At 38.9% G+C, this 16,430-nt stretch overlaps 2 protein-coding genes across 4 annotated transcripts in view; one reads left to right on the forward strand and one right to left on the reverse strand.

Annotated features, from left to right (window-relative positions):
- The first annotated feature begins 260 nt into the window (after positions 1-260).
- LOC113518012 (F-box only protein 9) lies at positions 261-11,719 on the forward strand. Its single transcript, XM_052902206.1, has 11 exons — positions 261-454; positions 1,377-1,514; positions 1,735-1,866; positions 2,512-2,662; positions 3,302-3,450; positions 4,423-4,586; positions 5,306-5,500; positions 6,053-6,188; positions 7,165-7,281; positions 7,977-8,188; positions 8,804-11,719. The coding sequence occupies exons 1-11, from the start codon at positions 452-454 to the stop codon at positions 8,805-8,807; spliced, it is 1,401 nt and encodes a 466-aa protein (XP_052758166.1). The 5' UTR covers positions 261-451; the 3' UTR covers positions 8,808-11,719.
- An 855-nt stretch (positions 11,720-12,574) lies between these two features.
- Positions 12,575-16,430, reverse strand: part of LOC113521120 (diacylglycerol kinase theta) — a 61,677-nt gene continuing 57,821 nt past the window's right edge. For all 3 annotated transcript variants that reach the window (XM_052902215.1, XM_052902214.1, XM_052902213.1), the window contains 4 exons: positions 16,111-16,266; positions 15,425-15,581; positions 14,051-14,158; positions 12,575-12,840 (listed from right to left, as the gene is read on the reverse strand). In XM_052902215.1, the coding sequence (XP_052758175.1) occupies positions 12,715-12,840; positions 14,051-14,158; positions 15,425-15,581; positions 16,111-16,266 (547 nt within the window). In that variant the 3' untranslated portion in view covers positions 12,575-12,714. The remainder of the gene's footprint in view (positions 12,841-14,050; positions 14,159-15,424; positions 15,582-16,110; positions 16,267-16,430) is intronic.

Raw genomic sequence — 16,430 nt, forward strand, 5'->3', positions numbered from 1 at the left:
TTTATGTGACGCAGACCTGGAATGTAACTATATACAAATGTACTCTGTGGTAACTTAAAATCGACATTCCAGACAAATTATCTTTTTGAAGACTAGGCAGCATGGTCTCCGACCTTAGCCTGTTCCAAACGGAACACACGTACTAAAAAAAAAAAAAATTAAAATCGACATGAATGAGTGAGATGACAGTTTAATTTTGATTGACATTGAGAACCGAATGTCCTAAGATTGAAGTTATTTTATGTCACCTGTATCATTTTCACATCTGTCAGTCGTCTATTATCAGTGAAATAATTGTCTGTCACGGAGAAAAGTATAGCAAATTAAAACTATTTATTTTACTATATTTATATTTCCTCCTTTACCTTATAAAATTTGTTAAAAGGTCATTAAAATATTTATGATATTTCACGTCTTACTATAGGAAAGAAAGCGTCGTTGGTAAAAAAAAATGGTGAGAGTCAGTGTTTTTTGTAGGCAAAAAATATTATCTTTATTTATATTGTAATTTTTGTTGTATGTGAAACTAAGTATGGTATTCACCAATATGTCTTATTAATTATTTACTTCTGAATTGTCATAATTTTAAGTGAGTACATAATCTAATAAGATTCTTGTATTAAATGTATTTTATTAGATCTCTACTTACAGAAATAAAATTATTGACTGTATTACAGATTTTAATAATTATAAAATTGCATAGACCATTTATTTGTTTGTTGATCTTTGGAAATAAATTAGTATCTAAAAAAGTAAATAAGTAAAGTTATAGTTACTAGATAACGGGGGAAAGGGATTGTTAGTAATGGAGACTGAGAATCCCATTGCTAGCAATATACCCAACCAGGTCGACCTCCTCGCGGTTCCCCTGAAACTGTCATGGTTAATTTCTGATGAATTCATCATGATGGACTAACTGGCCTGTTTTCATTCTCATCTATCACCCTTCACTGGTGCTCTGCCAGCGTATCCCGTTAGCGTATTCCATTTTCACCCATAAAAAAAAGTTACTAGATAACATTTTTTTATGTTTGTAAATGGAATACTTAACCCACTACATTTGCTCTGCTTTTTTATACTGGGAGGATACCAGCGAAGTTTGGTGACTGAACATAAAGTTAGGTTAGTTGGTCTCTTATAATAAATTCTTCAGGAATTGGTTACAATTATTTCCAGGTAGGACCATATGGAGGTCAACCTGAATATACCATATATTGTAAGCTGTAGGATCATTAGGCCTCTTATAAATTTCTTCTTCCCACCAATTATTTAATTTTTTTTTAATTAATATTTATTTAATAATATTTATTTTTATATTAATTATTAATAATTATTTATTATATAAAAAGCTAAACATATATATATGTATGTTGTAGGCATCAACAACGGGCTCGGCAACTGGTGGCAGCAGTGGGGACTGTGAAGGTGAAGAGCAGGAGGACTCGTCTTCCTCATTAGACATGAAAGCCACCAGTGATAACCTCAAGTCTCTGAATTTGCAGGACAACTCACAGGTTTGTTAATCGCAATTTATATTTTTGTTGTCAATTTGCACTGCCCGATTTTTTTCTGAATTATTAAACAAAAGAATTGGATAACATCTGAGACTCAAAAAAATTCAAGTAAATAATATTAGATTCCAATTAAAAAACTGTACAAAAATAAATTTTATTATTAAAAAAAATTGCCCAATAAGATATAGTAGATTTTGTTTTCTTTGTTTATTTTTTATAGACTGAAGATGGTGAAGACGAGTTAACAGCTTTCCGCCAGCAATGGCAGAGAGAGTTGGAGGGCACTCCAACCCCAACTGAAGAACCAAAGCCTCAACCTGCGGTTGTCGAGCCCCAAACTGATGAGGAGAAGGTACATAGTATTTTAACTGGATACACACAAAAATGAATTCTGGTGTCTGAATTACGGGTTTTTTTTTATGGGTGAAAATAGAATGGTAACCCCGCCTGCGCTAGCGGGATGCGCTGGCGGAGCACCAGTGAAGGGTGATAGATGAGAATGAAAACAGGCCAATTAGCCCATCATGATTAATTCATCAGAAATTAACCATGATAGTTTCCAGGGGAAACCGCTAAGAGGTCGGCCTGGTTGGGTATATTGTTAGCAATGGGATTCTCAGTCTCCATTAGTAATAATTCCTTTCCCCCCAGAATTACAGGGGTTAGGGTTCCCTACACTGTCTCGTCTGAATAAGCATGGGCCTGGAACAGAATTCCTTTCCCGTGGATGTCGTAAGGTGACGAGGGATGGGCAGCAGCGTCCCTTTTAAAACATTTACAAAGCCAGACTGCGGTTGTTAATTGTTGTTAATAATACTTCGTCCGAATACAAATGCATTAAAAAACAAGTGTTTTCGGCCCAAGTAACGTGCAGTACCAGTGGCATTACGCCTGCGCTGCTGACCCAAAATTTCTATTTTTTTTATAAAACTTAGTGTGGTCATCTAACTGATGGATTACTTACCGTGCGATATTTAATTCTAATGATTGATTACAGGCGAAAGAGTTTTTCCTACGAGGTGTGGAGATGGAGCGTGGTGGAAAATTGTATGAAGCCATACAAAACTATAAGAGGGCCATGCAGATCCTTCCAGATGTGGAGACACGACTTTATGAGAGCTCAGAGCTGAGAGGAGACACTCCTGAAGGTATAAACAAAATAAGTATTGTTCTAAATTCTAAATATTAAACTAACCCCCCTAAGGGGAGGCTTATGTTCAGCAGTGGGAAAGGCCTATTTTATACTCAGACCATATGGGACTATAAGATAGTACATGTCAATGTTGCTGTCTTGTTCTTTTTTATGTAAGTTCTAACTGAAACGATTATATCAATAGATTCGTTTACTAGTTGTTTAGGGGGGCCGGTGTCTGTTCTCAACTGACACTGATACTTCAAGAGGCTATGGTTACGTGGTCTATGGTGTTGCTATCGATTCTATGTATAGATAGAGTATGAATAGAGGTAGCCCTACATTATCGCAATGTGCAAAGCATCTGTGTTGTCTTAATGGTGATTTACACACCCTACCTATATATTGGATATACAATACATTTATTTCATAAATAACATTGGAGTATGCTATAACCCGATGGGAAAGGCAGTCAAATGGGGAGGGCAGTATTCACTAGTGGATATGGCTGGCATGATAAGTATACTATGAGCTTTCTTGTTGCGACACATTTACAGGGCATTTATACATGCAAAGCTATAGCCCCAACTATGGACTAATTATTAATTTTTTTTGTATACTTAATAGTATAATAATTATAAATTATTTCGAATAGTGGAATCTGAGACGGAAGAGGTGTTGACAGTGGAACACGCTAATACCAGTGACGACGAGGACGCCGTCGAGGGAGAGGATCTACTGACGCGCCTGCAGAGGATACTCGCCAGGAAGGGCACATTCTGCGAGCCTGAATTTCCTACTAAGGTCAGTTTCAAGGTTCACTTATTAATACAAAACGATTTCATTATTGTTTTAGCAGAAAAATTATCAACTGTCGAATATAGGATTCTTCCATGGCTGCCATAAAGAATGGTTTTGCCATCCGTATTTGTCGACAGATTTGTAATGTAATGTCTCCTTTCACGTGTAAGAGTTAACAAAATATATTTCAATAGATATGTTTGACGCTTGTAAGGGGGTTTTTTTTTTTGATGAGTGAAAATGGTATGGTAACCCCGCCTGCGCTAACGGGATACGCTGGCGGAGTACCAGTGAAGGGTGATAGATGAAAATGAAAACAGGCCAGTTAGCCCATTATGATGAATTCATCAGGAATTAACCATGATAGTTTCCAGGGGGAACCGTGAGGAGGTCGACCTGGTTGGATATATTGCTAGCAATGGGATTCTCAGTCTCCATTACTAACAATCCCTTTCCCCCCTGCAAGGGGGGTTAAGCCAAACCTGTATTTACTATATGGCTGCAAGAGGTATGACCAGAAAAGAGATGGATGGACCGTGTGAAAGACTGGGGAAAATGGGAGGAGGAATGATGAACAGATAATGGTTATCAACCATAATGATAATGACAAAACATCATCGATATGGCGTGAATTTATAGGGTACAGAGGAATAACACCTGAATCCTCAGGAATGGCAACGCATGGGGGGTATCATGGGCGAAACAGTATACTCTGTTATGTCCATGGTACTGCTCATGTCTATAGGCGACGGTTACATTGTGAGTTGCATAAAAAAACATCGACCATTATCTGTCCATTATTGAACATAGACCTCCTATTATATATTGCTAGTGTTTGCCACGTTTGGCAGACGAGATGGTAATCGCAGTTAGGTTTTTCATGATGCTTTAAGAGAGCCACTGCTGCCTAGCCCATGAAACGGTTGAATGGTCATGAAATGGTATTGCACGAACCCGACGGTGGTGCGGCGGCAGGGCGGGCACGTGTCGTGGCTGCCGTACGAGGTGGTGGTGCTGGTGCTGCGCTGGGTGGTGGGCGCGGAGCTGGACGCGGCGTCGCTGGAGCGCGCGGCGGCGGCGTGCCGCGGCCTCTACGTCGCCGCGCGCGACCCCGACATATGGCGCACGCTCTGCGTCAAGTGAGCGCTCATTGGCTTTCTTCATTTTACAGCTTAGAAAGGAGGGAAGAGAGTCTCCGTTTTAATAGTTTTTCCCCGTGAAGCAGCTTTGCTTGCGATACTGTTTCGGTTTGAAGAATGGGATATAGCAATTAAATAAAGGACATATAAGCATCGAAGTCTTCGGGAATAGCAACACGTTAGAGGCCCAGAATGCACTGTGATACTTATGGTGTTATTCGTGTCCATACATGATGGTAATCACTTTTCAATAGGCAGACCATCACCCTTTTAGCGTTCTATGTTGCATAAGAAGGGAAATGTTAATACTTATGAAAATCTTGATTAAAATGCGGTTAATAACAGTTAGCTGAATAATAATATTGCTATGTTTGAAATAGTTGCATCCTAATATTTTTAAATGTTGCCATATTTCAGTGTTATGTAAAATTGGTATATCCTTTTCTTTATTTGGAGTCTTAGTGTAGAAGTCGCCACAATGTTGGTAGTACTGATGTAGCGATAGAAGTAGGCTGTAGTATCACAATATACACAAATTTTTTAAACACTGAAGTTGCTCCGCAAAGCCAGCGTGGACACTAGGAAACTTCTACAATTGGGTGTATTCGATATGGCAATATTAACCATGACTCACACGTAGAACAGTTGTAATGGGAAGCCAAATATGGGGAATGAAATCCTAATACAATACAGTGTGGTGACGATGATGGTGATGGCAGGACGTGGGGCATCGAGTGCGGCACCCCTCGCAGCGGCGGGTACCTGTCGTGGAGGCACATGTACGTGTCGCGGCCGCGGCTGCTGCTGCACGGCTGCTACATCAGCAAGACCACGTACCTGCGCCACGGGGAGAACTCCTTCCAGGACCAGTTCTACCGGCCCTGGTACCTCATCGAATACTACCGCTACCTCAGGTAAACTATGCAGTGCTGTGTAGCCGCATTTAATTACGTGACCTCTCTGCCAATAGGGAGGGGGGGGGGGGAGGGAGAGATTGTTAGTAATGGAGACGTTAACCTAGTCCTTCTTATCTTACTTTTTTTATACCACTAAGTTGGCAAACAAGCATACGGCCTGTTTGATGTTAAACGGTTACTGTAGTCTATGGACACCTATGGCCTGCAATACTAGGGATGTCACGTGCGCGTTGCCAATTCTGAAGAAACCTTAATATAAAAACTTTAAACTTAGGACTCCATACCACCTTTGAACTAGGGAACTACTTACATGTATACCATATTTGATACACAGACAAACAGATAGGCGATGATGCAATTGAAATATTTTTTTATGCAATATAAATAAATACTGCCATCGAGTGTGCACATTCTGTACGTTGAATGGTAGAGAATGCTTATTGCCTTAAGTCAGCCTTTTGTACCACATTTGTATTGGTCAATAAAGTTTAAATAAATAAATATAATCTTAAATGATAAAGTAAATTTTCCACTGTGTCCTGTGATCAGGTTCTTTCCCGAGGGCGTGGTGCTGATGTGGACGACCGCCGAAGAGCCAGTGGCGTGCGTGGGCCACCTTCGCTATCGCACGCCTAAGACTTCGATGGGCATCATGGCCGGACACTATCGGCTTATGGGTGACAAGGTATATGACTTGGATAAAAATGAAATGGTAATTCCCCTCACCCGCGTTATCGATCGATCGGCTGGTACGATGAAGAGGGGGGAATCATGAAGAAAATGGTGGCTGATTTGTGTGTTCGGTATTGGGTTTTATAAGTTTTTCTATCATGATTGCGTGTGTCATAGTTGCTTCTGACGATATAAAGAAACGGTAACGTGTTTCCACTTCAACGGTGATGCTTGCGGCGATTGAAGTGCAGGGCTTGCTGGCCTGGTCAGCTATCGCTCTTTTTTCTAGCTACAAACACCTTCTGGAACGTGCGCCTCAATTTAAACTCAAACAAGAAATTAAATTTATTTTATATACAATCCGTTTTTTGGTCCTTTGAACCGGATATTGTATTTTTATGGTTCGCGTAGACGCCGAACATTTAGTTCGCGAATTAATCTCCATCGTCATCGCGTGCTTTTATCAAAATACTTTTCGTCGAATATGGTTATAGAAACTTGCACAGAGCTAGTTAGGCTATCTTTGCTAACTTGCTGTTAACACTTTGTTGACCGGGTATTTCTTCATGATTGAAATCTTTGAAATTCAACTAAAATTACGATAAAAACCTAAATACAATATATAAACAAGTATTTTTTTGGTTATGAACGCTTTGTAATCCAAACGGTGTTGCCCGTCGTGGTAGGAGGACGTACCTACACGCTAGTGCAGTGACGAGTTTACTCGTCACCTGTTAGCAAAGTGTTAATTTAATATTGTGTTATTTATTTATTTAATTCTTTATTGTGGACACCAGTTATAAGAATATGACAGAGGTAATCAAAAGTACAAAGGCGAGCTTAATTCTAATAGAGTTTTCTTCCAGCAACAACCACAGTGGAAAGGAGCATCAATGTCAGCGGATAGAGCAGTGTACAATATTGTGACAATTTTTAAACAGACAAAATTAAATTGTTAATTAAATTAATAAATAAATGTAATTTGACAGGTAGTGATTGTGATAAAGAAGACTAACGCGGACAAGAAGCCCGCGCAGGCGTCGAACACGCGCTTCCGTTCGCGGCGCAAGGACTCGCACGACCAGCACGAGCAGACCTTCCACATCGTAAGTGGTGTTTACACGTCCAATGTTGTGCTCGTGACTTCATTCGCGTGAACTTTTTTTTTTCTTTATCATCGAAATAATAGTAATTTTTTTTTAATTTATTTTTATGTAATCTACTGCCTAATGTAGATAACACTAGTAGGTGATTTTGAAAGAAATATCTGTCTATAGTTCATATTTCAGAACAAAAGAAACAGCAGAACTTGCATATATGAGAGTTATTCACTCAGAAAACTCAGTGTAATCAATTTGTAGATAAACTATTATTGTTATGTCCATGTCTATAGGGGGCGTTTATTACTTTTTATCAGGTCAGTTGTTTGTTGTTGTAAGTTGTATAAAAAAAAAAACTTTATTTGTTATATTTTTATAACATTGAATTTATTTATACTTGTGATTGATTAAAACTGTTTAATCAAATTTGCCCAGGGGTGCCAGATAGAAAAACCGATTTAGGCGTTTCATTGATATAATGACCGAAATTCCGTGCAGTGTGACGGAGAGTGGTAAATTGTATCTAATTTCACGTACTGGCGCTAGCGTTGCGAAAGATCGGTCTAATGTGGAACTCTACCGTGCTAGTATTATGTGGAAGTTTGTTTAGATACTAGTCACTGGGTGACGCTTAAACGACTGAATGGATTAGAATGATATGTATTACACTGGGAGGGTACACGGTGGCTGCGCGTGCGTAGGAGCTGCAGCTGAGCGACGCGCGCGCGCGCCGCAACTGGCGGCTGGCGTGGCGCCGCTACTCGGCGTGCGCGCGCCGCGACCTGCGCGACCTGCGCGACCACTGCACGCAGTTCGAGCTCAGCGCCGCCAAGTTCCCGCCCTTCGCCTTCTCGCCCGTGCGCGCCTACACCGCGCACGCGCACGCGCCGCTGCTCAACACGCACGCCTACACGTGCGTACCACGCCCGCCTTGCATTCACCGCGGCGGGACGGGGGGGGATATGTCTGGCGCATAGTTGACAGCTACCCTCAAATCTTTGGGTGGCCATCCTATAACAAACCCCCTACCCCCCTTCTTCTTAAATATCATAATCAACCTTCTGGTTAGTGGCAAATAAATCTAACATAAGGATACATACACATACAATTTAGAATGGCAAACAAGCTGACGGCCCACCTGATGGAAAGTGGTAACCGTCGCCTATAGACATGAGCAGTACCATGGACATAACAGAGTATACTGTTTCGCCCATGATACTCACCATGCGTTGGCATTCCTGAGGACTCAGGTGTTATTCCTCTGTACCCAGTAAATTCACGCCATATCCCACATCGTCACACCCTTCAAACCGAAACACAGCCATGCAAACACAACTGCTTCACGGTTGAAACACGAATGGGACAGAGGTACCTAAGCAATCGACTTTTGTACAGTCTCCATCTGATGAAAGTATATAGATATTGTTTATTACTCACCTCTTATATAGACATAATCTCTGTTTGTTTCTGTTATAAAGAACGTTGAAAGTTATGAAAATAATTAAATCTCTTTATTATCCATTTACAGGTAATAATTGACAGAATTATGGACTGGGACCTCGGAACAATCGACGGTGTGTTCTTAGATAGAGTACTTGTATTGAATGAAAATAATCGACTTAACCCTTCTTTGCATGTTTTTTTTTTTATTGGTGAAATCAAAGTCATATAATCAAAGTGATATAATTCATGTTTAAAATTAAAAGAAAAATGGTCAAAACAATAAATTTGACAGCTATGTTTTTTTTTTCTGCAATGGACATTAAAATATTATCCAGACACGATCAAATTAAAGTGAACTTGGTCTTTTATATAAGTTTTAGGCATTCAATATTATGATGGAAATTTCCACCAGTATGCGAAGAAGGGTTAAACGCAGCATCATAGAAAATGGAGCGGTCTCATGGCAGCGAATGAACTTGTGTTGTTATTAGCTTCAAAAATAGTTCACGAACTGTTATCAGACTATGTTTTTGTAATATTTTGTATAAAAATATGTACTATAATAATTAAAGAGCGCTCGTATATTTTCTTTATAAAACCATATAAGTTGTGTATTGTATTTATTGCTTTCTGATAGCAGGCTTACATGTTTAGAGCATAGCTAGAGTACAGCTAATATACAGAGTGTAACGGAAAGGGTTTATGATCGTTTCCTGTGAAACGGTGGCGCCCTCTGATATCAATAGTCTTGTACCATTATTTTTCACAAACAATGATGGTTAGATAGTTCCTTATATATCGTCATAGCCGTAGAATACTGACGGATCTATATATGTAATATTTGTCAGATCCGTCAGTATTCTACGACTATGACGATATGGTGGATAGGTGTTTGTGTACAATAGTGGTCTATTTTCAATTTTATTTCCTCCTTATTCCAAATATACAAGTTCATCGATGATTTAAAAAATTTGGTGCTCATTTTTTGAATACTTTAAGAGGCTTCATACTGTTATAAAACGTTCGTGTGATTTCTGTCAAATTTCATACAAAATTTATAACTTTTCTTTAGCATTTTTTTTATTTTAGATATAAAATTAACGTAAATTGAATTTGTGAAAGGAATGTTGATATCTTTTTATAACAACGTGGATGATTCCGATGCACCACTATTGTCTAGTTTAAAAATAATATTTTTAATTTGATAATTTTGAGAAAGTACTGCTTTATCAATTGACTTCAAAGTGAACGAGGGTCTTAATTCGTTTTTTTTTTTTTTATATATTTGGTACCTTGTAACAGTTATGAAATAATTTGGAAAATTAACAATTTAATGAAAAAATTAACAAAATCTGAAAATCAAAAATGAATACTTATAGATTAATTCCATAGAAATTTTATCAAAATCGGTTTTGCCACAATGAAGTTTGTTTTGTGGAATAAAAAATAAAAGACTTAAATAAAATAAAACTTTTGATTTAAGTCTATTAGAAATGTAGTTCTTAGAATAAATATTTTGTTGTAATATCAAATTGAAATTTTAATTTTTATATAGATTTAGAGATTGGCGCTTCAGAATCGACCACAATAAATACCTTTTTACATTCGACAATTTCAAAATTACTTTTTGTTTATTTTTTAAACGTGACAGATGTTAAACAATAATTAGAATTTTTATGCTTTATTAGGCTAGGAATTTTAATGAAAAGTTAATTTTCAAATATGTCTTGATTTTTTTGTTTATTTTTGTACCTATTTGGCAAACATGATCGTGTAAGGTACCAATTATGCACAGATAACCTGATTTCATTGTGTGTGGTTTTTCTTATACATAGTAATTTCAACCATTAATTTTTTTTAATGAACTTTGTGCCATATGTCAGTTTTTAGCCATACATTTGTCGTTCCCTTTTTTTAATTAAAATAAATATTACAATAAACATAAAAAATCTAGTGAAAATAATGCTTGTAATTTTTTTTATAGAAATTACTAGATTAATATAAATAATAAATATATGTATTTTATGGGTGAATACTGACATATGTTATAATACTAGTATCTAAAATATTATTTTGGTTCCTATTTCATCTATGCTAGCGTTTGTTCCCAATAATATACATAGGTAATCCTGACATTGGAGTTAATTTTGAGACGCGATTTCTCTAACCTATCCTCTTAACCTGTTTTAATTCGATAGTTTGGCATAATTACTGTTTTATGGGTCATAATAAATTAAATTTATAATATTGTTGACTTAAATCTATTAGAAAATTTGTTCATAATAGTCTTAAGTTATAAAGTTTCCGCTGTTATATCAAATTGAAACTTTAATTTTGAGAGATAAGCTTAGAATAATGGCGCCTCAGAATCGACCCTATTGATAGCTATTTAAATTTTGTATACAATTTTAACTACGGAGAAGCAATTTCAATTATAGAAACCGCGTTCCGATTCCACATTCTAAATTCAAATATTTATAAATATAATTTGTCTATGAAACATTTTGACATATATCGGTGAGTGTGAGTCGTTTTAAAATAAGAATAGTGAGATTAGGTTCTAGTCAGTATCGATTTTGTTGCGATGAAAATCGCTGTTTATGAAACGAAATGCGCTTGTTATAAATACGAATAAGAAAACGCCCAAATCAATATAAATATATTTTTAGAAGTACTCATCACATTGACCCAATTATTGGCTGGAAAAGATATATTATAAAAAAGTATATGTATCGATTGTCTAGTAGCTAAGTCATAGTACAAGCTTTACTTCTATTGGCACTAGATGGCGCTCTATATGTCCAGAGATATTTATTTATTGAGACGAACCTATCTGATAGTAAACAAGAATTGATGTAAATTATTGGGAACGATGGTTGTTTTTTTACGTTTTCATATAATTGTAAACCAGTGAAAGAATTATAGCTAGTCGCACCAATGTGAGACATAATGCCTTAGATTAAGTAATTAATGAAATAAAGTGACCATATTTTTCAATGAATTTAATGTGTTTTATTCATCGACCTGCTAACTGATGAAATATATAACCACAGATTATATATTATTAGAGATATATCGTCATAGTCGTAGAATACTCACGGATCTGACAAAAATATATATATCCGTCAGTATTCTACGACTATGACGATATAAACATAAATTTATTATATCGTCATAGTCGTAGAATACTGACGGATCTTTATATGTAATCTTTGTTAGATCCGTCAGTATTCTACGACTATGACGTGAAAGTGTAATAAGTAGCATATTAATATGCTATAGCTATCTTTTGTATCACTTCATATTAAAATTTATTGTGTTTATTATTTTTATAAATGGCACAATAGTTTAAATAATATATACATTTTAGAGTGAGATAGATAGATGCAATCATTTACTGTACGCCTACTGACCTGTATGGGTTTGAGATTACTTGTAAATAGAATGTAATTTTGATTATTTAATCTCAGTTATTTTTTTCAAGGAAAACTTGACTCGCTGATATAGAGCCATGTAGGTGTACTTATCTAGAGTTCTAGGTCGATATGTCTAGCTTAGCTATCGGACAGCCTGACACAGAGGTACACTTTTTAATACGGCTCGGTATCGATTTAGCAGCCGGCCGTCTGTAATCTTCGTGTCGCACGTCGGAGGTATCCTAGCGAGGAAAGAAATTAAAAACCCGAGTACATACTTCTGTATTTATTTTTTACACATTCTCAAATCATATCAGACTAAAAATAAAACAACAACTAATGACTATTATAAATTTTATTATTATTATAAGTTTTATTATATATTACTTTTGTTAATAATTTATTTACACTGTCATACACTCTTCAATGCCGACTGTAACTAGTGCGCGTGGTGGGACGATGGGGCCCGGGCCGCGGCGGTCCGGGCTCGTCGCGGGATCCCAGCGAGCGCCGTGCGCGCGCGCCGGCCTTGAGCCCGAGGCGGGCGCGGGCGCTAGATGAGGCGCTCGCTGAGCCAGATTCAGGAGTCGGGCGGCGGCGGCGGCGGCGGCGGCGGCGGCGGCGGCGGCGGCGGCGGCGGCGCGCGCGGCAGGCTCGGCTCGGTGTCCCGGCGCCGGACCTTGCCGCGCTTCTTCAGCATGGTGGCCTGCGCGCGCGCGGGGAGGGCGGGGCGGGTGAGCGGGGCGCGGCGCGGGCGTCACGGGCCCGCCGCCGCCGAGCCGCCGGCGCTCGACCCGCGCTTCGTTTTCTTCAGCATTGTCGCCTGCGACACGGACACAACAGTCGCGCGCGGCCCGGTCACGTGACGCCCGCGCCGCCCACCCGCCCCCCGCACCGCTAGCCCGCCCCGCGCTGTCTTTCCGCCGCGTATAGCGCTACTCTCCTGACACTCTGTCGCCTAGCTGCGGCTGCCCGAGTAGGGTTGTCAAGCGAGCGGCGCCGCTCACAGGTCGTTTGACGATTCTTTTTGTTTTTACTATATTATTTTTAATGCTAAGTATAGTTTTAAAAAAACTATTATCGACTTAATCAATTGAATTATAGTCAAATTTATCAAGATGTCTCGTTTAGAATATGACAACCCTACGCTAAAGGGTCAGAGTGTCAGGCGTATGCACGCAGTGTGTCGGAGCCTCGAGAGGGCCCGTCGGCCGCGTCCACCGGGCCGCCGTCAACCCGGCCCGGGTGTTACCCGGACGTAACCCGGGCGTGATCCGGGCAGGGTTCGGTGGCGGCCCGGGGACGCGGTCGTTAACTAGTGGAGTACTGGTGCTGCGTGGAGTTTGAGTGCTCGGGCGTTACGTGACTCGGGAATTTTGAATATCAAGGTTTGGTATCATCCGACGACGGTCCACTTCATCAATCGTCCATTATACTGGTTTTGTAATTTTGAATTATTAGGGATATGGTCCCGGGTTGAATCTAGACTCTATATTCAATTTGAGCTTTTCAGAAAGTTTCTAATTATCACAAAAGAATTTGCTATAATTACCATGCGTACCAATATTGAGGCAAAAAGATCTGTATTTTAGAACTAAGAATTTATTTCATTTAATAAAAGAATATACAGTACTATAACGGGGGTTAATTAATTGATCTATGACATACTAATAATATTTCCTAGCAGTCAAACCAAACTAGTATCAACATCCTTGAATTTGGGCTTTAAATTCCTAATAGATCTAGAGTAACATTACAATAAAAGAACAATTAATGAAGCGGACGCCCCGGAGGTACATAGATACATCAGTATCGATTCGTATGGTGTTCGAATGGATCTAATTGGGCCGATGACGGCAGAGCGAGCACATGCACACACACACACACACACAGATTGTGGCGGAGGTGGAGCGTACCTTGAGTGCAGACTTGAGGACTACTACTTCGCTGGGCGCCGCTACCCACGGCTCGCCGTCCACTTGTACTGGGATCTCGCTCTTCAGGTTTATCTTGATGTGCCCACCCTGGAATGTTCATTATTAAACATTTATAACTAGTAGGCAATTTTGTTACTTTGAATATATTCGTGGCGTAGTGGTGAGCACGTTGTATAAATATGGTTCTGGGTTCGATTCATGGTCAAGCCAATATATAAAATGAATTTATTCTAATTGTCTCAGGCCTGGGTGATTTCGGTTGTGCTCCTAGGTGTTCGTTGCGTGGATTTTCTTGAGTCTGGCAGTTCTGAGTTTGAGGGCCACATAATTCGTGTAATAGTGTGAGCTTTACTTTGTGTGCCTGCGATATAAAGATAAGGTATTCCTTATCCTGGTCACTTAATATCGCTACTTTGAGGCTATTTAGAAAAGTTTGATTTCTAAATTGTCCCGACTGAGAAGCAGATTTTGGAAATTCATTCACAGCAAAGTACTGTGTACATCAAATTCTCAAATGTCGTACAAATGACTTTCAGGAACCCTGAGAATTGATTTAATAGTTTTGTTGGTCGTCAGTGGAAAAAATTTATGGTTGTTATATTAGAACTAAGAAAGAAACGAAAAAAGTGACGTGACGATTTCGGGACTTATTACGAGCACTAACAATTTGAGATTTTTGTGGATTAAATCGTGTTGCCCTGTACCAAAGACTTGTTCTTAGATTAGCATTAAAAGCATAGACAATACAGATCAGTTTGTTGTCACGTGATCTAAAGTTGTCAAATCTTTTAAAGATTTTTCCCCCTAAACTCTATAAATAAGTACTAAAAGCATATATAAAACAACCAATGTATCCTAAGCGAATTAAGCTTTTAACAGTTCATAATAATCTCCTTACTTATGACCTGCAAATAAGTACTAAAAGGCGGTATCGAGTCCATAAGTCTAACACGAGACTGCCTCCCTTTGTGTGTTCTACGGCTTGTGTTCTGATGAATTGTTCGAAATGATGCCGCTTAATTCATCTTTACAAGCTAGAATATGATAAATGGTCGCGTATACTGCGATTTCAGAGGAATTTTCTCCTGCTCAGACTTTGGAATAAGCTTCTAGAAACATACGGGATTCTTCGAAAAGGGTGTATTAAGGTTTCTTCTAAGGTCTCAGGTCAGTTTCTAAGGTCAGTGTCGGCAACGCGCAAGTGACAACTCTAGTGTTGCAAGTGTCCATAGACTACAGTGACCCTTTACCATCAGACAAGTAGTATGCTTGCCACCTTTGTGGTATAAAAAAAGCATAGACAAAATAGGCCATTATAAGGCCTGGAGTAAGCCAGCCAGTGCAGTGACGAACCTGAGCTATTCGCATGGCGCCGCGCAGCCCCGACTGTATTTGGCCGAGGTGCACCACGCCAGTCACGCCCACTACTTCCAGCATTCCGTCCCAGTGGTTCGGCTTGTTGAATTGGTCGTCCTTCTCAGGACCCCATGGGTTCGCGCCGGAGCCCCAGCTGATCAATAATTATGGATGTTAAATTAAAATCATTAGCACGAAGAAAGTGTTTAGAGGAAATGAACGTTCAAAGAAACGTGGGTCGTTAGACTGTTAAGTCTACCATACTAACTTGATACTTGAACTTGTTTTTTTTTAGTATTTGGGAGTAATTAAGACGCTCAAATTTTTTTTGTCGTTATTCAACTCACGTTTCTTTAAGAAAAATTTTTAGTATCATTCTATAATTATTCAAAGATATTATTTCAAATACTAAGCTTTGTACGACAATAGTGACTTCAGGGTTAGATTAGGTTGAGGTCTTTCAAATTGGCACATCTATTCCCATATGCCACTTTGATACTTAACATAAGACAGACTCAAGATGGTTATTATTCAACAATTTCACTCTATTATTTTAGGATATCTAATTATTCTTGTCACGTGGTCACGGGTCTTAGCCTCTGAAAAGAATGATGATCCAGGGGCAATACAAATACCTAATTTCAGCTTTAAATTCTTAATTCGTTTCCTCAATGAGTTGTTACCTTAGTATGTTGAGTATGATAATGCCCTCGACGGCAGGCAGTTCGACCGGCTTGCCGTCCACTTCCAACTTCACTGCCTTGTGGAGATCCTTGCACATTTTGCGGCCCACCATTTTTCGGAGACCCATCTTAACGTACACACCCTTGTTGCGCAATCTGCAACATCATACATTTCACTGGCAATCTTTGTATGTATTACGAGCCACCAACAAGTACGGTCAATGTTGCCATCATCATTATTTATTTATTTATTAAACTTTAATACACCTAGAAAGTGTAAATGGCGAACTTAACACCATATAGCGTTATCTACCAGTCGA

This window comes from Galleria mellonella, unplaced genomic scaffold, assembly GCF_026898425.1.
Source record: "Galleria mellonella isolate WM207_F2 unplaced genomic scaffold, CSIRO_AGI_GalMel_v1 utg874, whole genome shotgun sequence".
NCBI lineage: Eukaryota > Metazoa > Arthropoda > Insecta > Lepidoptera > Pyralidae > Galleria > Galleria mellonella.

Bases quoted from the DNA above. Each gene is read 5' to 3' on its own strand.
- LOC113518012 (XM_052902206.1), top strand. The intron at 1,867-2,511 runs GTACATAGTATT...GATTGATTACAG, and splicing joins CCCAAACTGATGAGGAGAAG to GCGAAAGAGTTTTTCCTACG. The intron at 6,189-7,164 runs GTATATGACTTG...GTAATTTGACAG, and splicing joins ATCGGCTTATGGGTGACAAG to GTAGTGATTGTGATAAAGAA.